The 20,699-nt window shown below is 48.2% G+C and overlaps 1 protein-coding gene across 1 annotated transcript in view; it reads right to left on the bottom strand.

The window, feature by feature from the left end:
* Nucleotides 1–5,658: 5,658 nt before the first annotated feature.
* The window catches only part of CASC3 (CASC3, exon junction complex subunit), an 18,497-nt gene continuing 3,456 nt past the window's right edge, over nucleotides 5,659–20,699 (bottom strand). The window contains exons 4-14 of the mRNA XM_014519411.1: nucleotides 18,994–19,152; nucleotides 18,752–18,885; nucleotides 18,043–18,219; nucleotides 16,870–17,567; nucleotides 13,820–13,884; nucleotides 13,457–13,571; nucleotides 12,437–12,535; nucleotides 10,713–10,927; nucleotides 9,153–9,275; nucleotides 8,924–9,000; nucleotides 5,659–7,514 (exon numbers count right to left, since the gene is read on the bottom strand). Of these exons, the coding sequence (XP_014374897.1) occupies nucleotides 8,965–9,000; nucleotides 9,153–9,275; nucleotides 10,713–10,927; nucleotides 12,437–12,535; nucleotides 13,457–13,571; nucleotides 13,820–13,884; nucleotides 16,870–17,567; nucleotides 18,043–18,219; nucleotides 18,752–18,885; nucleotides 18,994–19,152 (1,821 nt within the window). The 3' untranslated portion in view covers nucleotides 5,659–7,514; nucleotides 8,924–8,964. The remainder of the gene's footprint in view (nucleotides 7,515–8,923; nucleotides 9,001–9,152; nucleotides 9,276–10,712; nucleotides 10,928–12,436; nucleotides 12,536–13,456; nucleotides 13,572–13,819; nucleotides 13,885–16,869; nucleotides 17,568–18,042; nucleotides 18,220–18,751; nucleotides 18,886–18,993; nucleotides 19,153–20,699) is intronic.

Here is a 20,699-nt window from a genome sequence, read left to right on the forward strand (position 1 = left end):
CAAGAGATGCACCCATGCACACAAGCCGGGGCTGAGACTCACCAAACTCAGGTCATAACTGAGCAGGCCTGCAGTGGAGGACAGAATTAATAATAGTGTGGCAGTAGCAGTGCCTGGAGGCCCCCCAGCCAAAGCATCACTGTGCAGGCACATGCTGAGGGACAGGCCTCAGTTCCTAGAAACATGCATAACAGAGAAGGGGAGGGGAACCTGAGGCAGAAATGGGTAAATAACTTGCCTGATGCTGCAAATCAGGGCAGTAGCTCAGGTGAGGATGGAGCCCTGGGCATCTTGTGTCCTAGGCTTTTAGCTCCAAAACCATCCATCCTCTGGGGCACACATATGGTCTGCTGGTTGGAGGGCCATGTTGCATCGCACAGGTCCGAGCAGAGCTCAAGACCTGTTTTTCCACGGGCAGGGAAATAGATAGGGAAAGTGACTTGCCCAAAGTCACAGGATGAGAGGTTGTAGCAGAGAAATAGAATCCAGGAGCCCTGACCCCCTGGGGACCCTGCTCTCAGCCCTAGGTCACACTCCTGCTCAAGGCTCACAGAACAAGATACACTGCTCCAGCCCCGTTCAGAGCTTGACAGGTTCAAAGATCCTTGCCGTGTGTGCGTATACGTGTGCGTAGGTACTGCAAGGTGCTTGGAGATCTCAGGTTGAAGATGTGTCAAAGCCAGCCATTAGGATAATTAATTTGCTGGTACTTCTCCTCAAGAGCTGGAAACTGGAACAGGTTCTTCCCTCCCAAGTCCTGCATTTCATTTGTGCTTGAAAGAAATTTTCAATTCTCTCTCTTTGTGTGAAAGGCAGGAGTGAGCAGGGAGCGGGGGGGCTGAGTGTGAAGCCTGGGAGGCACTGTTCAAAACAGACCTTGTGTGGGAGTGAAAAATTACAGGCATTCAAGGGAGAAAAAAAAAAAATTCAGTTCCAGCTAGAATTTTAACCCATTTTCATGCTGCAGAGATAGAAACACAACGGGAAGTTTACCTGTTCTGCTAAGCTGGTGTTATTTCTGTGCTGTGGTAGCATGTAGGACGCCTGCCACAGACCAGGACCCTATGGTGCTAGGGGCTGTACAAAAAGGATAGTCCCTGCACCAAAGAGCTTACAGGGGGGAAACTGAGGTACAGAAAGGGGAAGAGACTTGTCCACGGTCACACAGTAAGTCAGTGGCAGTGGACTAGAACCCGAGACTCCACCAACTCCCAGAGCTGGCAATAGATCCCAGGGGTCCTGGCCTCCCCTATCCCCATTTCTGTAACCCTTGCCCCCCTCAAAGAACTGATAGCAGAACCCAGATTCCCTCCCCCCCTGCTCTAACCCCTGGACACCACTTTCCTGCCAAAGCCGTAGCTAGGAGGATCTCCCCTGCAACCTAAACCCTGCCTCCCAGAGCACCCCCCCGCCCCGGCACAGCATGTCTGTGCAGAGCAGGCATGCACCAACAGGTACACCCATGTCCAGTGTCACCTGTCACAGCCAAGGCAGATGACAGAGGCCTTTAGGCCTGTTCTGGCCGAGAGCAAATCATCTGCCGTCTTCCACCACAGACACTCAGTAAGGCCCACATGTGAGGCCTACCCCTGACAAAATGGGTTTTCCCCTAGGCAGGGTTTAAGAGAGCCCCAAGCAACACTGAGCTTCCCTTAGAAGGCAGTAACCAGAGAGTGAACAAAATGGCAATACATGCCCAAGGGAGGCTGCACTGAGGGCAGCTGGCAGGTAGGGTCTGCAGATCAGGAGCTCTGGGGGCCACCCCTGGCACTGATACTTCTGTGCCTCAGTTCCCCTTCTCACCCTATATCAAAGCACAGTGCAAGTTCCTTGGGGAGCTTAGGCAGGGTCCAGCACAAGTGCTCTGAACTGAGCTGGGACCCCACACTGCCAGCACAGCGCACGCAAGTGGAGTGGAGCAGCTGCAGGGGTAGGAGAGTATTCCCACTACATGCTGGGTTTGCTGCAGGAAGCTGTTGGCTTCATTCTCAGACTACAACACTCCTTTGCTGCCTCATCTTCTGCAGCATCTTCTTGGGCCAGAGCCACCAGAAGCATACAGCCAGGCTCTACTCTCAGCAGCGACATTGTGCCAGCCTTGGGGAGGGTGTGAGAACCTACCTGCTGTGAGCCAGCAAGCAGCCTGCAGTACAGCTCAGAGCTGAGGGGTTTTGATGCTTTCACACCCCAGGCCATTGCCTGCTGTGGAAGAGTTGGGTCCGCCCAGGTCACTTACCAGCAGGTCCGCTAGATGAAAAAAGATCCCAATGCTGTAGAGGAACAGGGTGGCCAGGATCCAATATGGGGTGGGCAGGACTCCTGGGTTCTACTCGCAGATCCACAGCTGCAAGCTCAGGCAAGAGCTTGGCTCCAGAAGAGATTCAGAAAGGTGCTGAAGGGACCAGAGCCCTGCATCTATGTGCAATCCTAGGCCGGTGCTGCCCTAGTGTTGTCACTGTCCTCTAGAACCTCTTGTGCCACCCATGCCCACACTGCCCCCACCTGACCATGCTAGGAGCATTTGCTTCCACAGCACTGACTTGACAGAAAGTATCTTAAAGGGCAGTGCTGCCTTGGGGAGCAGCAACGGTGGCTGAAAGGACCACATTCCAGCATTTGGAAGGGTGGTAAGAGGTTGGGATATAGTAAGATAGGTGTTCAGGACTCTGGGGTTCTGTGCCTGGATTGGGGCAGTAGAGTCCAATGCAATGGTTAGATTCAGAGTGCTCCCCACTGAGCTTTTTGCATTTGGTGGCATCCCATTTGAGAAATGCTGTTGTGTTGCCTCGGCATAACTCAGTGCTTCTCAACTGGGCACCACCATGGGAACCACAAGCCTCATACAGAGCCAGAACATGAACAGCTGGAGCAGAGGCATGTTCTCCTGGCTGCATTCAGGTTCACTGATAAGCCTAAGGAAGCCAGGAGCATCCACCCCTGCTGCAACCCTTCCCCATCCAACCCTGCATATTCCTGCCAGGAACAGAGGTGCGGGATAGTCCCACCAGCCCTGTTTGCCTCTGCTTCCAGGAGGAGTGTGGACAGTCAAGAGCAGAAAGGGTCAGATAAGCCACATGCTTCTGCCTTAGCCCTTCCTAATCCAGTGGGGCACAAGACATATAGGGCAGTTTCACTCTGTTTGCAGCAATTGCATTGCTGATACAGCACCCAGGCTGAGAATTGTGTCTAACAGGGTGGGAGCCCCTGGTCCTGACACCTGGGAGCTGTAGACACCATCCTGCCACTCCTTGACCTAGCTCCTTTTGCCAAAGGATTGTCTCTGCCTCACTGACACCTCCCTTCCTCTCAGCTTAAGAGGATGAGACACAGTTAGAAGGCCCTGGAAGTCATTTCTGCGAGGTCCCAGCAGCAGCAGCCCTGTTGACACCCAAGGGGCTAGTGTTTGTGAAGGAAAGGCTGAGGTGCCTGCAGGCAGGCAAACACCTGAGAAGGGTAGAGCCTGCCCCCTCCTGGCTTTCACAGTCCACATGATGCTGGTGGCTCAGGAGCTCATGCCAAGGCCCCCTCCAGCCAGCAGAGCAGTGTTCACCAGCCCTTTGCACTGCCACACAACTTCTGGCACCACACACCTCAGGCAGCACAGCAGAATGGGCGCTTCCCAAGGGGGGGGATGGTGCAAGGAGCCCCTCCCCCAGGCTGGCCATACCCCCACAGAGTGGAGATCAAGGGTAATCAATGCTAGGGTCAGCCAAAAGCTGTTCCCTTGCAGTGATGTGCACTGCCTGCTCCTCTGCACTCTGGCTACCAGCTGCAGGTTACCATGGAGTGTACAGAGGCCACAGGAGCTGCCCTGGTGTCACATGCAGGCAACAGGTAAACTCTCCAGTGCCACAGGCCTGTGGATATTATCAGTTCCTTGAAAACGTGACGAAGGCAGGTGCTAAAACTACTCACGCAGCCCAGGCACAAGGAAACCAGGTCACGGAGGCAGCCAGCTAGCTCTTGAGGACACTGCTGGAGCAAGAAACTGCTTCCCAAGCTGCTGGGGCTGTAGATCCTGTGCTGGCACCTGCTGGATGGCTGCAAGAACACCACACCGCAACTTGTGCGGGAGCATTGCACCGGGAGGACTCTCGTGCCTGTCCTTCCCAGAGCCTTCATAGATACCTTGGTTTTCAAGGTCAAGGGAGGGCTGAAATATCTTGTCCCGGGGTGCCTTGTGGATACCTCCCCACCCCACCCCTCCAGCTATGAGCAAAGAACATGCTCCTAGTGGCTAGTCACCACCTTGGCAAGTGCCTGGGGTAGACCCGCAGCCCCCAAGTCTTCTTATGGGTCAGCATCTGGGAACCTCTATGCCAAACAAGTCCATACACTCCACAGAGAAAGGGATTAAGTCTGGCCCTCTCACCTCCCTCATGTCCAAAGCTTTTCAGTTGCTCTGGGCAAGTTCCAAAGCCAACTGCTCCCCAACGTGGGCACAGCAGGCTCATGGAGACAGTGCATCAAACCCTGCCTTGATCCCAGCCTGTGGTCGGGTCACTCAAGGAGCTTCCAGACAAATGGAACCTGCCATACAATGGCTGAGGATGCAGGGAAACCCCTTTGCAATCTGAACTGACAGCAGGGCTCCTGCTGTGGCACAAGGACAACGCTCCTTCTGCTCCCCCTAGATTGGGGGGGGCGCGGGGGAAGGGGGGCACAGCAGTGATTCTCCAAAAGAAACCCTCCAGCACAACATCATGACAACCCCACAGCACACTCCAGGGTCACCACTCTCCCAATGAGACTCAAGGAGAGGGCATGGCCTACTCTTCTCAAGCAGGTATATCTTTAGGTGTCTCTGTGATTTGCCCACATGGGACATTTACCTCCCTGTAGTCTACAGCTGAGGATTCTTAAACGTTCATGTGCACGAAGGCAAGACAAATCAGTGGCAAAAGGACTGGACAAACAGGCTGCGGGATGGGGACAGGAGGATCCAGCTTGGAGTCCCCATTAGACCACAAGACCCCTTCTGTATAAGTGATCCAGGCCTTGCCCTGGATTGGTCTGCTGGCAGCAATAACACCCATAATGACAGGCACTGCTTTGAAGAGCTGCCTTCTGCTGACCATCCCATCTGCTGTGCTGGGTCTGTGGTGCCTGCAGGCACAGCATGTGCCTCTCACTCAGCATGCCTGAAGAGAAGTATGGGGCCAGCTACCACCTCTGCCTATCCCAAGATGCTCTAGATAAGGAACAGCACTGGGAGGAGGGGTGCTCTCATATGCGTAGGCTGTGCACTCCCAAGTTGCCCACACAGCAGTTGTTCCTTCCATGGCACTATGACAATCCCTTCTGTAACCCCTTGCTGTAACACTGAACTGCAAGGCAGGTGGTGATTGTTTGCGCTTCATTCTGTCAAGCTCTGTAATGCAGGGCACAAAGGTGCAAAGGCGCAACCTCTTAAAGGAGAAGACTGGGCCAGATCACCAAAAGCAATAAATATTCTGTGTGGAGGGGAAGCCAGTGTGTGGGGTGATGAGAGCTGGAGCTAATGGTAGGAAGAGGAGCTGTTTTTCCAGCAGTGCTTCAAGTCAAACCCCCTCATTTTTTGGCCATGGGGGCTACGGATCAAAATCCTGGTTCTACCTGGCTGGTCACCTCATAGAACCTGCCCCTCTGCACCAGACAGGAAGGAAAGAGACACAGTGCTAGTTACTTCCTAAAACATATTCTCATCTCCACCAAGTCATTACACTGTTGGTTACAAATGTGCACTCCTAAAGAACAGGAACAAAAATAAACAGAACAGAACAGCCATCACAGTGTTGTTAGGTCTAGAAGTTCAGTCACACGACCGATATGTTAAACGATACATTTTTAGCCTTAAGGCAGAGAAAACAGTTACATGTAAAACAGAAAAGGGTCTTTTGTTTTAAAATACCATTCGACTTATCTGAAATTAAGTACAAAAGATCAAGTTACAGACAGTAGGAAAGAAAAAGGGAGTTGGGGAGAAAGCCAGGCAGGCACGACAAGGTCTCAACCAGAAAGCAGGCAAGTAAGTGCCCAAAGCACTCGCCCTCTCTCCCAGGTGGGAGTTTGCTGCCCACACATCTGCTTGCTCTAACATAGCGACAGTCTCACTTGCGTCATTTCTGGCACTTCCACATGCTGCCTCAGCCCGTGGCTCAGGGAGAGCAGGCTGCAGTAGCAACCTCCATGCCAAGTTGCCCTAATGCAATTTGCAAATGGCTGCGAGGCTGATGCTGAGCTAAGCCCAGCTGCTATCGCGTGCCAAAATCCCTGCAGGATCTGTGCTGCAGAGAGGCAACAAATCACTGCAGCACAAAAACACTGCGATGCATGGCAAGCCAGCCGAGCTGGCCCAGCAACCACAGTGCTGAGGTATCAATGGCCATACAAGCTTGGCTCGAGAATCCTCAAGCAGGGTGCAAGGCTGTGGGGGAGTTAGAGGATGCACACGAAGAGCGTTCCTCCCAGCGGATTTCAGCGTGCTCCAGGCTCGCAAAGTGGACACGTTAAAACTGGCAAATCGCATCATCTTCCATGTATGCAGGAACAACACCCAAGTGCTGAATGCAAACTGTATGTTGGCTGAGCCTGTCTGGCCAGTCTCTCAGCACAAGGCTAAAGGGAGAGCAGCCTGTGAGTGAGAAGATGGCTCTGGGGAAAGCCCAAGGGGTGCAGGGCTGCTTGTGAAAATCCACAAGGCAGAAGGATTTCCCTACCCCTACCTCTTCCCTTCCCCCTCCTCTCTGGGATGCAAAGTGCAGCATGGGTGGGCTCCAGCTCTGCCCTGATCCACACTGCTTCCAAGTTGAGAGCTTGCACACACTTAGACAAGAGAAACTGCCCACAACACAATGACTGACAGGGCTTGCTCCAAAAACAAACCAGGAGCTTCTAATTCAGTAGCAAGTGAATAGCCAGCACATTCCTGACAGACTCCTGACACACAGCAGCCCTTTCTTGAACAGCTATGCTTAAACAATGATGAGAGAGAGAGAGAGAGAGAGAGGGAGAGAGAGAGAGGGAGAGAGAGAGAGAGAAACAAGTAGTAACTTAATAGGTAGCTCCTTGGGGCGGTGGTTACATTCCCAGCAATCTGGGCAAACAGAGATTACAATACTCAAAAAAACCCAAACAGATCAGCTTAAAAGAAAGGGCCAATTGGGAACTCAGAAGTCAGTGTAGCTGGATATCCAGCTGTGTAGTAAAAAGGGGAAGTGGCAAGAACTCATGAGCAGTGACTGACCCTCATGTTCAATGACCTCCATGCCCCAGTAAAGGTGGTGGAAGAGAGCAGCAGCAGCAGCAAGAGATTTGTTTTGCAGGAGGGCACCAGGAAGTGAAGGGTGCCTGGCCCCCAACACAATACTGACGCAGCGGGTGGCAGCCCGTTGGCCTCACCTACACACAGGGAAAGGGGCCGTCTCCAAGGAGGAGCTTCCTGCTTGCTGGTGGTGCCAATTTTGGCGCTGGGACTTGCCAGGCAGACGTCCCTACGTATTGCTCCTTTCTTTTGATTTTTCACTTTTGCTGTCCTGGAGGGGGAAGACATGAAGGGTGGGGTTAGTGGGCTGCCTGTGCCAGTCAAGTTCTGTGCACTGGGTACAGGGCAAGCGCTGAGGTGGTTCAAAGAAACACTCTCTGCACCAGGGTGGTGGAAAGTGGCCACCATCCTCCTCCCATCATCCCCTGCTGCAGCTCTGCCATCACAGTCAGCTGCTATTGTGCCCATTCTACTTCACAGGATCTCACTTTAAGCCACACTCTGTTTATGCAGTGGTAAGGGGACTAAGGGCCCTGACACGCGCACTTGCATTGCATCTGCTTTTCATGCCAATGAAAGTGACACCAATGCTAGTGTGGAAAGATGATCCCTTCTCCTAAGATAGTTGCAACAATAGCAGTATTACTATTCTTCAACACTAGGACCCAGTAATAACCTGCTTCCAGCAAGCAAACGGCTATCCCAGGACAAAAGCAGACACATGACACTAACAGCAGTGCAACTTTCAGGAGTCTAGTTTTCACCCAGATTTTTCCATGGATAACTCCCGGCCCAGGTCTACCACAGATCCACACCAGGCAGCATGGTTGCTTGTCTGCTTCTGGTTTATGTTAGTATAATCACAATGTGTTACATTAGCATAAACCCTAGGCATGGGGGACCTAGATTTTTCCAATGCTACTGGACAATGCCAGGCCCTTTAAATGCACTTTACAAAGATGCATACTCTCATTGGGCAGATGGGAAAAACAAGTACCCAGAGAAGTGACTTCCCATAGTCCCACAATGAGTGCAATGCTAGGAATTGAACAGAGGTGTCTCAACTCCCAGTCCTTTACTCTAAATCAGTGGAAGCCAATCGTCACAGCAGGGGTGCCATGAATTAGCCCCATACCCTCCCTGAAGTGCCACTCTAATGTTCTTCCCCTGCCTGATCTTCTGCTCTACTTCCTACTTCTTTCCCTGTGCTCCCTGCTCCTTGCCCTATCTGCCACTGTGCTCCCTATTCCTACCCTTATCTGCAATATGCCACAAAGAGGCTGCCCTTGCCACTTGTGGCACCCATGCTGCAGGTTGGCCACCACTTCTCTAAAGCATCTTGCCTTCCCACTGACAGAGGGGAAAGTGAAACAGCAGATGCCCATGGTTTCAGGCATGCTGTGATTCAGGCTCACTACACTCCTGTGCAAGAGATTATTTTTAAAAAAAGGAAGCCAGGATACACACACACACACCCCTCTACACACAGTCCCTATCACCCAAGCAGAGAGATGATGAAAACCATTTCTCTGTATGAACTTTTAAATTTGCCCCTTTAACTTTTACACTGCTGAGGCTTCAGCAAGAGAAAAATCACAACTTCCTACATCAGGTGCCTTTCCTACATTAGGTGTCTTTTTCTAAACAAAGAAAGGAAATAAGAGTCAACTTTGGACTTACTTTTTACGTGGGTTTAGATTTAAAGTATTTAGAAACTCAAATTAACTGGAGCCCTGCTTACAACCTGCAACGAGAAGCTGGAGTTTGGGACATGTCAAAAGATTAGGCAAGTTAAGATTTCCTCGAAACACAACACATTTTTTGTGTGGGGAGGGGGGAACAGAACTCTCACACAAAGGTAAAATGCCACACAGTCTCACACAGCAAAGCAAGGCCGAGGGAACAGTACCTCAGGGGGTGGGGGCTTGATGGTCACAGGCTGTGATGTTCTTCGTGGTGGAGAAGGTTTTGGCTGTACCTGCTGCTGGACAGTGTTGTAGTAGGTAACCCCTCCATATACTTGGGACTGGGCCTGCATTCCCCAAAGGATAGAAAGATCAGTTCTTGTTAATGGGATACATCTATTGCACCTATTCAGATAGTGTTAGCCATTTTGCTTGGCCTTCTTTAAGCTGTAAAACTGTCTTTAAAATAAAATTATGTTGTTTAAAGCCAGAGAGGAGCAGAACCCCCCCCACACAACAGCCACAGTTTTAATGTGCTTTGTATGATGGACTCATTTGCAGAAGCCAGTCAGCTTAGCAACTACTTGAGGAAGTGTTACCTAAAGGGCTGCATTTCACTGCAATAACTTTACCAAGACAATTCTCGTATCATCCATCAATGATGGTGGGTAGTCATCTGATTACATCAACCTACACTGGCTAGATTCACAGACCTTAGTTGTTTCAAATGGGTCACTATGTCCTTCAGGGTTTTCCATGGACCATGTGTTTCCCCTTTAACTTTTGTTTTGTGCACACAAGGTGGCTGATAATTCCCCATGAAATCACTGTTTCCAGGTGTCTTGGAGTGCAAAACTTGCCCCCAAAGATGGACTAACAATAAAATCAAACTCTTCTGCCTTCACCCAGATGGCAAACATCAAAACACCCAGACTGGGCTAAGAACCTGCAACTCTTTTATCTTGCCATGGAGTGTCACCCTTGTGCCATTTACAAGCCAGCCTCAGTGATGGCAGGTCCTGCCTTGCCACAGCTTGTCATTACTAAGATGTCCCAGGAAGTCACTAGGGCTCCCTGTAGGACAGGACCTCAAAGCTAACAGGCATCATGGATGAAGGATTTCAGGGGTGGCCATATGGACCTGGTAGTTAAAGGAAAACAACCTGTTTGGCTCATGGCCATGTAGACACAAACATTTACTACTGTTTAAGGACAAACATTTATTTGGTCTGTAAATGGCTTGTGAGCTGCCATCTCGCTGTGGAGTGGGTTCCCACGCTCCCAAGACCACAAAAGGTACCACCAGCAGCCAGCCTGCATTCAGCCTACTACCTTGGTTTAACAACAGGAAGGCAGTACATTCAGCAAACTCAGAATCCTGCTGTAGTTGGCTTAGTTTGGATCAGGAAGAGATCTGCCTGTGTAAAGAGCTTCTAGTCAAACTCACTCTGCTTCTTCCCTTGCATTAGTACATAACCTAAGTACTGGAGTCACATTAGACAGGTAGTAGATGCATAAAATTCAAATTCCAGTCCCAGCAAATGCAAACCAGAGAGATCAGATCAGTCTCCTTTTGTTAAGCAAACTGAGTAGAAAGCATAAAGTAGAACATGGATTTCTGGATGTCTGAGTTGTGTGCTACATAGGAAACAATCCCCACACCTGGGAAAAAGCAGGAATTATACCACGTATAACAGACAGACTCACCCAGCATAAAATCCCAATGCTTTGTGTTTTACAAAAGTCCTGTTCAAGACAACTCAATGACACTGGAGGCATCTTACCTGGGTGTTGGGATACAGATGAGGAGGAGGTGGTGGCGGGAGCGCTCCTGGGGGGTAGGGGTAGCTAGGATTCCCAAAATTCATGACCCCAGGAGGGGAGAAATAGGTGGGTGCAAGTAGCTGCTGTGGTGGGGGCTGCCCAGGAGGCATGGAGACAGGTGGAGGGTATAAGCCAGGGTTCCCCATAGGTGCTGGAGTCTGATGTGGATGTAAACCTGGAAATGAAAATCCACATGTAAGGACATCACACACCAGGAAAAGACTGGGAACTTTCAGATGCCAAAACAGACCCACACCTCTGGCCTGGTGCCACCCCCACCTTCATCACTTTAACACAAAGTGCGATTAGCGAACGGGGAGGGTGTTTTGCTAAAAACGTCTTGCCGGGCAACCAGAACAGATTAACTCCTTCAGTGTTTGGCAGAGGAAGCTTTATCTAACAATTGTAGAATGTAGGCTGTATCCCCAGGGACACAGTTTTTCCAGAAGCAACCAAAGACCACTTTAGAAGAAGTTAGACAGTCCCCTAATAATGTCCATAAGGGAGGAACCATTAATCTACAAAGGGTAAGGCTAGGAGGCAGCTGTTTCACTCACTCACTGGAAACTGTCCAAGGATTTCCACTGATATGGACAGTAACCAGCAGGTTCAAACTTCCCATTAAAACAAGAATAATACTTTCCTGGTTGCTTGGTTAGCTAATTTCTAGCCAGGCATTCCAAACATCTGCTCCAGAGCGCTCAGACCTGCATTGGCCTTGGTGCCTGACTATTTCTAGAATGAAATAGGTCTTTAACAAAGGAAGCCTACAGAGTACATATATTCTAGAAAGGAATGTACGATAACAACATACAGTGAGCAACCCTGACTTATGCTAAGAAATGGATATGTGGTTTTGTCAAACTATTTAAGTTCCCATTTTCAAAAGACATTACAATGAAATATTGACTTGCCCTGATTGTAAGCCTTGCCCATTGTACAGATGGGAAAAACAGGCAGAGAGGTTAAACGACCTGCCTACAGCCACAAAGAAAGTATGCATCAGAGCTAGAGTAAAACTTCAAGAGCTCTTGGCTCCCAATAATCAGCTTAGAATGGATCTTTGTCAAATGTACAACAGGGCCGGTACAGAACCTGGATCATTTGTATAAGGTGGTTCACAGCCTGCTTGTTTGCAACAAATTGCTAAATTAATTAAATTGCTAATGGTGAGCCATTCAGCTCTTTGCTATGAGTTTTACTTTTAAGGGCACCACTTCTCCATTGATCATGAGCTCACCGGTAGCCCTATGCAGTCAATCAGAGAAGCAGAACCCTATGAACTAAAATTCACAGCAAACAGCTGGAGCACTTTAGTGGTCTTACACAGCTGTTTGCTGGAGCTCTTTATACCCAGTTTTTTGCAAACTCTTATCTTGGCAGGGACAGTAAGGAACCTAACCCCATCAAGTATGCAGATTCTACTGCATAAATCAGGGTCGGGCAATTATTTTAGATGGAGGGCCGCTTACTGAGTTTTGGCAAGCCATTGAGGGCCGCATAACAGGCAGCCAGGGGCAGATGAATATTATTTTTTTTAATTTCTCAGGGGCCCCGTGGGCTGGATAGAATGGCCTGGTGGGCCACAGCCGGCCTGCAGGCCGCATTTTGCCCACCCCTGGCATAAATGTTCTCGTAACAAGTTTACTTGTGAGGACAGGAAGTTGGGAGCTGGAGGTTTTACCTGGATGGGGGAGATGCATTTCGGGCTGTACAATCATACCCTGGGGGGGCAATGGGGCAGGGTTCTCGCTGTGGGTGTAGATTGGTCCCTGGAATTGTACTGCAAGAGAAGACAGTTTGAAAAGATAAAGGTTGGTTAGCTTATTCTACTGAAACTAGAGTCATCTTGATTACAGAGGCCAAGTTACTGTCCTATCATCTGGACAAAGTTGCACAAGTTATGCAGGAATATGTATGCCAAGAAAGCATGTGCCAATAGAAGCTCATGACCTTGATCGTTCCTGCAGAGGAAGAGTTGGCCACTATTTCCTAACTGCACAGGAACACACTAAACTTACACTTCCGTATCTAATGCCCAAAACACTGAGATTGGCCTGGCATAGGTCCTCAAGGGCTGAAAGTTGTGCCCAAGCTGTAGCCAGGGGAAGGGCAGGGGGTGCTGAGGGCACTTGTAGTGGCATGAGTATAGCTCCAGCATGGCGCAGACAAAGCCCTCTATCTCCACAGGTTGGACCCAGGAACTCTACAAGGCATATGTTACCAAACCCCTGATCTACAGCAATGCTTGCCTGCAGCAGGCTGCAGAAGGCAGAAGGGAACACCAAATAAATATAGGCTGGAAATTAGAAGGTGGTTACTGGCGATAGCAGGACACTAGAGCTGGTGAAGCAGGATGCCCCTTCCAGTCCCTGTGGTCCATGCTTTACATAGTAGTGTAGGGTTTAAACATGTCAGCGATATGCAAGAATGATTTCAAGAAAAGCCCTTTATATTAAGTTTTGAAATTTTAACCATCTATAAAATGGATCTAATTCTTACTGTCTGCATCCCTTTCTAAAAGAGAAAGTTCAAGTAAAGGTGAAAGACTCAATTTACAGTTCCATGAGAACACTACACACTTACACTTCCTGGAAAGACAGCAGTTTCTTCAGTAGCAAGAGAGATCCCACCACCCTCCCGCCTATTTCTGACCAAGCTGAACTGGTAAGGGAAAGGGACACGAGCCACTGGGAACACTCACGTGGATCATAATAATGCCCTTCCATGATGCTGATGTGCATGGGGGGTGCAGGCTCTGGAACTGGGGGTCTCTGACGCTGGGATGAATAACGCTTTGCACGACTCCCCTGCACTGCCTGAAAGAGTCCAAAGACATTGGTGATATTCAGAGTGCTAGAAAGGAATCCTTCTCTTGGGTTTTAATCTCCCACCCAATCTCCCTGGCTGAGCAGTGAAATGGTGAACACTTCTACGCAGGTAAAAGGCTAAATGCTGAAGTGCTCCAGGCAGGTTGTAATCATTAAACACAGAACCCAATAGATGCCTTGATTTTAAATTGTTCAAAATAAAAAATGCGCAGAGTACACAAGATTCTCTGCTTTACCATTTCCTCCATCCTGTTAAACTGAGGTGGTGGTCCAGTCCCCATGTGCATATGATTAGGAATACCTAAAGACAGAGACACAGTGATTACTATGGCTTCTTCTTGTTTTTGACAACTAACAAGCTCACATGTCAAAAGCATAGCTATAAGTAATCTTCCCACTTCTAGCAAATTCTGCTACAGAAAATGTCAGTGTTTTGGATGAGTTATTGTACTGTGATGGGCTGACATGCTGCTTGCAGAGAGCAGTGAAAATGGATCCATTACAAGGAGCACTGATAAAAAAAACCGTTTTTAAACCTACACATCATACACTGGACGAGATAATGTTTGCAAACTGTCAAGACAAATTAAAAAACACATCTTAAACACCAAAGGATCATTTCTACTGTTGTTAGAAATGTAGCTTAAAGAAATTCTGGAATGTAACTTCTTATATAATCTGTGCAAAACAAACCAAGTCTGCAAGATCCTTCCAATACATCAAAACTTCAACTGCTCCCAAATCTAAGCTCCGACTGTGCTGGAACAGGAAGAGGATAGGGCCGAGTTTGGCACATACTAAGCTGTGCCCACGTGGAGCCTAGCAACTCCAGCTGAACACAACAAAGCAGAACCTTCATCATAGCACTTCACATCAGTTTTCATAGTCAACTGGCAGAGGTTACACTCTATATTTAAAACTTCACTGCCAGACACTTAGGGAGGAAGTGAGCTACGTAAATCCTAGATTGGGGAGAGTTTACATTATAAAGTGTGCATGTACATGAGTGTGTGTGTGTAAAGGGGGGGGGAGCAATTGTATGGAATGACTGCCCAGAATCCCTTCACCTAGTCGAACTCCTGCTGTCTTCACTGGGAAAGAGAGAGAGGCAACACCAAGGTAATGGACACCTGCTACCAATGAGAAAAGAGCTACTGAAACGTGCACAGGCCTTATTGCCCGCATGGTACTCCCACTCACCCATTCACAGTCCAGACATGATATCTCATGGAAAATTTAGTGCATATGCTTTTCAAGAAAGGGACTGTTGCCTTATTTTTTGCTGCAGCGCGCACACACAGAGCTGATATAGTAAAGATTAACCCTGTTGATGTCTGTCAAGTTTAAGTGTTTTTGTTCTGAGAATGTTCGAAATCCAATTTTATTAGCATACAAGAAGCCAGTTCTCCTGAGCCTACAATTCAGACTATGGCTCTTCTACATAAGAAAGCTTTTATCAGTCACACTAGTGTAATTATATTGGTATATCTTACCTGACATAGGGTATGTACCAACAAATGTATTACACATTACCAGTTGTTCTGCAGTAATTGTGCATGTGAATGACCTTATCCCATGGTAAATCAAAGGTAATCCAGCGCGTTTTAGCTCTCAGTAAAAAGTGGACTAAGCTACTGCAGTTTGGTTTCCACCTACCTTGGGATAAGAATGGACACATGAGCAGTTACCGTCCTGTCATAAATCTTCGTCCCCTTTTAACTCACTGTAATATCTATGCAGAGAAGCTATGCATGTTATTACTTCAATCCTGCCAGATTCTACTTCAGAGAACAGGAGAAGCAATCTATACCACTAGGCCCAACACAAAAGGTGCAGGATTTGCTATTCCTCAGCAGACTCCACTAGAGTCTAGCAGCAGCCAAATCTTGGTTGCTAAGTAGGCTCCATGGAGTTGACTGTGCAATGCTGCTGATAAAAGGAGGAAATTTCCTTCCTCCCCTCAGCAGGTTATTTATGCCCTACAGCAGGAGATGGGATTATCCTGATTATATTAGTTTACAAACAGTTCAGCACTATTATTAGTCAAGACATTCATTACCCATGCCCTTCCCCTAAGCCCAGCTCCCACAGCCAACTCTCTTGATGCAGCAGTGAGTGCCACAGGTTAATCACACACTGCACAAAGAAGTTCCTGTTTGTCTGGCTAGACAGGGAAAGAGAGGGAATGATAGGTTCTCACTAAAGGCTAAACCCTTCCTAGTCCTCAATTACCTGACCTATTACTTGCCATTTCTTTCTAGGCTCAGTAACTTCCTAGGAAAAACAAAAAACCACCTTTGTTATACAAAAATCCTACCTAATCCTCTCTAGTCATCTGCACAACCCTTTCAAGGACTGCCATGATGTTCATTACACCAGTGTGCCACGGAACAAAAGTGCACCATCAGAAATGAACAGGTGTGCTGCACAATTTTGCCATGTCAATGAGCTACACCAGGTATGAGGATGGGAAATGCCTTAACAGGCATGCCACAGAAAGTTTTTATTAATCTAAGTGTGCCTGGGGCTGGAAAAGGTTGGGAAACACTGCACTACAAAAGTAAAACAAGAATATAGATTTCTTGAAGAAGAGTGCCGCCACTGCTCACCACCTCAACAATTCCCTATCTTGTCTGCTTAATGAACTCAAGTGGGGCATGATCTTAACAACTGCTGCGTGTTGAACAGATCACCTGGTATGACCCTTTATTCCTTCCACACAATACTGCAAATTCAGGACTCAGCAGCTCATACAACAGGTGAGATTTGTGCAGACAAATATTAATTTTACACATTAGCTTTCCCCCATCAGATTGTCCACTTAGTCTCCATCTGTTTGGAGTTTTTCATAGTCCTTCCACTATTAACCTAAGTGACTTCACACCATCTGCAAACAAGAGAGTGTCTATATAAGCACCAGAGAAATGAAGCCTTTAAGGGGGAGGCCAGCAAACAGGAAGTTGTGGGGAGATTCATACCAAATTCTTATTCTTATGTCAGGGCACAGGACCCACTACCCAAAGGAGAGCAGAGAGATTTGGATTGCAAATGGCTTCCGAAAGACAGCACACGATATTAAAATTGTGTGGAACTCACCAGACCCTTCAGAGTAGATTTCACTAAGATTTAAACCCACAACTGCAGTCAGTCAAGGTGGTCTAAAGTTGCTGTGTAGACATTTAAGCTATGCCTCTAGCTCTGATTAACTACCAGACCCTTTTACAATTAAACTGAACTTGGCTGGGAAAAAGTATCAAAGCAAAACTAACAGATGGCAAGCACTTACTCCTAAGTTCCCGAGGTTGTATAAACTGAGGCTGCCCTGGAGTCCAGTTCTGCTCAGTTAGATTCAACTGTGTCATTTCTTGTTCAAGTCCATCCATGCTGGATTCTACTGGGGTCTCCCAGCTTCCGGTCTTTGCTGGTGGTGGGGGTGTCTCTACCTGCACAGGTTTTAGAGACACGGGCATCAGCCCCTCCGGAGGGGGCACTTCATCAGCCAGCTTTCCTGTCTCTCCAGCTTTATTCCTGGTCCTTCTTGCCCGAGAATAAGACTTCTTTTCAATGGGTCTATCTGGGGGTGGCTGGACAGCATCTGTTGTTGTGGTCTGGCTTTCCAAAACAATCTCCTCCTTCTTAACAGGGCTGTTGTGATCAGTTGCAACCTCAGCCTCGGGTGAGGGGTCTCTTGCTGGGGCTTGTTCCACACGCTTTGACCGGTAGCTGCTTTCATGTTTAGCCTGCTCACTGTTTCGAGAGTGATGCTGGCCATTTGCTTCTGCAGCTCGATAGCTAGGGCGATTCTCTTTGTAGCCACCTGACCTTGGATAGGTCCTGGGTGGGGGCATCCTCCCTGTGCCTGCAGAACTTCGGCTGATGAATGTTCGTGGTGGTGCCGGGGTATTGTCGGAGCCCTGGTACCTTGGAGGCTTGTTTTGCCTCTCGTGGGACCAATTTGGCTCTCGCTGTGGAGGGCTCCCAAACCTTAAAGGCAAAGGATGCAAAGGATCAGCAATAGGTCTCTATACCACATCCCTAAGAGATCCACCACCACGACATGGGTTACCTTTCTGGTTTCAAAAAGAAAGCCCCTCCCCCTACACACCCCAACACCATTACCCAAAGACAATGCACTAAAATAACATTCATTACTGCATCATTTTGGTGGCAGATTCTTCCAGGGTCCAACACTTCTGCTCCCAAATATTAACAGAGACTACAGTGCCAAAGTATTTGCCACCCTGAGACCCAGCATCCAGACTGTGATGGCTAGGACCCTGGTCCTCAACACAAACTTTCAAGAAGGACCCCACACACCCATCATTGTTTCAAGTCAACATGCCTTCCCAGTTGGATGCTGAACACCTATGGCCTTGTGGGGAGGAATAAGGGGGCTGAAGTTTGTCTCCTGTATGCAAGGCACATTTGGGTTGGACTCCCTGGAGCTCTGGATGCTCACCTTGGCTTGCGCATCCTCCTTGGCTTGATGTCATCTGGGTTGTGAGCAGACCTGATGTCATAGCCGTAGAGTGCTATCAGCTCCTGCCTGGTCTTTGGAGCTTGCTCATCTTCCCGGAATTTGTCATGTTCCCAGCGGCCCTCGTCTTTCCATAATTTTCTCTGGCGACCTTTAGGCCTGGAACAGCAAAACAGAGAGAACCAGCAGGTCTTTGCAGTGCCAAGCGTATAGAGTAGGGGGAACAGCAAGGCAGCTCCAAAGAGCACAGACTGCAAACTCAGGCTGCTTGCTTCTAGGAAGGGATGTGCATGGGAGGCTGCATAATAACTGCTTCCTCTTCCTCCATGCCAACAACATCCAGGACTTCTAAAAGATCCAACAGCCTCTGGCCTCCCAGTCCAGCTAAGGCAGACATCTTCCTAAGGGAAAACTATTACTATTGCTCCTTTTTATCACCAAGAAGGGCTACAGTTTAGTGGCATAAGGCTCAGCTTGTATTTCTGTAGCATCACCAGTCCCTGCTGCCTAAAGAACACCTGGAACCTGACAGAACATTTACTGCCAGCCAAAGGGCCAGCATAGGGCTACAACCTCCCTGTCTTACAAAATTTCCCAAGCATTTAACATAGAAGCAAAAGCTGTTGCACTTTATATGGTGGCTTGGGTTTGCCTCTCTTTCCAGGGAAAGCTTTAAACAATTATTACACACCTCACTTCCTCTTCCTGGGTCTGTCCTCGGAGATCATGCTCAAAGAACAGCCCTTTGCGAGGGATGTAAGCTGGATTCTTCCGATGCTTAGGGACCTTTTTCCCAACTTTATTCTCAATCGGTTCAGTGCTCTCCTATCAAAAAGGAGAGCTCTTTACACTGCAGCCCCACTTCCATGTAAAACCAGCCATGACCCTCCCCCTCCCACCCCAGAAACCATACAGCACACATTGGAAATCTACCTGCCCATCCCCGCTTTGTCTCTCGCCAGTCACAGTGCCTTTGGAATTGGGTTTCTCTTCCCCTTTCTCTGCTTTTGCAGTGGACTCACTAGAATCATTGCCGTCCTGCTTCAGTTCCACTTTTGAGCTTTCCTCCTCACTGTAATCCTCTTCCTCAGCCTGCAACAAACCTCCAATCATTGAGATAAGACAACGCATGGGCTTGGCAGACTCCCCAGTAAATTACAGCAGATAGTCCTACACCTGGAGTCAGGCCCCATTCAGCACCTCTTTCTGTTCTTAATGACAGCTGACTTTCACAACTGAACCAGCCCCAAGGCATTGGGTTGGACTAGATAGTTGTACAAGGTCCTTTCCAACCTACTGCTACAAAGAGAACAAAGACTAGACTAACACCTTTCTCTCTGCATATCAAAAGAAGTATTACATCACTGAATTTAAGTCTCTGGAACACAAAGTAAGTGTAAAAAAACCCCCACATGCAAGCAGAGCCTCTGATCTCGCTTCAGGGGAGCAATCTGTATAGCACCACAGAATAATCTAGTAAGTGAGGTGGTTCCTACCAAAGGGCTCCATTCCTCACATGGACCATCCTACCTTCCCTCACTGATGGCCAGTTTAGCTAGGGCCATGTTTTCAAGTTTCCTGGAACTACTTGGCTGACTCACTCCAAGCACTCTGCTAACAGGAGTCTGACCTCATTTCACCCTCCAAGAGACTGCAAGTCTTGCACAGATTAGAACTAACACTAAAAATAGCCTTGCACGATTAACAAAAAGACTCTTCTATTTTTCCCTTTCAGTGCTGCATGTTTACATGTCGAATGCTGGCTCCTTTTGTTTGTGTTTGGGAAAACACAGACTTTGCATTATTTTTAGGTACAGTAGAAGAACAGTGCCATAGAGGAGTGCCAGGCTATGCGAGTAGCACTGCTGAAAGTCAAACAAATGCCCTTCTGTTTTGGTACACAGTAGGGACAATACATTTATGTGCGCATGTTGGAAGGGTAAGAACAATTGTCCTGGGCTATCCTTATGGAGTCTATAGAAACCCTACATGTTAGAGTAAGATTGGAGAGGGCATTCTAAGATGAGAGGGGAAGATGATTTTAGATCCCCCTTGCCCTCCACACTGACTTTATACACTGGGATCCAGATCCTGATTGTTCTGTGGACACCAATACATGAATGTAATGATATCTTGCACTGGCTTCACCACTGTCACTTTTCTCTGACCGATCTCTCCTCTTCATCCACACTGCATTTGTTTTAAAATAACTGATTTTCATGAGAAAGATTTCTATGAAATTTGAAGCACTTTCTAACACCTCAGTAAAGAGGGGAAATGCATTAGCAAATAGAACTGCAGACATCATAGCTCCTGGTAAGGTTTCTTTGGTGTCTAATGTGCAATTTGGGCTCAGTGAAGGGATCTAAGCCTGAGTCAGCGATCTGCAAAAAACCCACCTAACAGTTTTGATGCCAGAGAGGTCTCCTTGGCATCTACAGATATTTTGCCAATAAATTTACTTAAACACCTAACACCCTGCTACTGCATGCGCTCAGAAGCACTGCCACCGAGTCACGCATTTCGGCACCCAAACTGGTTTGGAATTCACAAACTCGGCGATCCTATGTCTAAGTCTCCTGAGGGTCTTGGTCTGGTATGAATGCTCAAACCACACCTAATAAGCACTGACATACTCG

Source organism: Alligator sinensis, unplaced genomic scaffold (assembly GCF_000455745.1).
Source record: "Alligator sinensis unplaced genomic scaffold, ASM45574v1 scaffold886_1, whole genome shotgun sequence".
NCBI lineage: Eukaryota > Metazoa > Chordata > Crocodylia > Alligatoridae > Alligator > Alligator sinensis.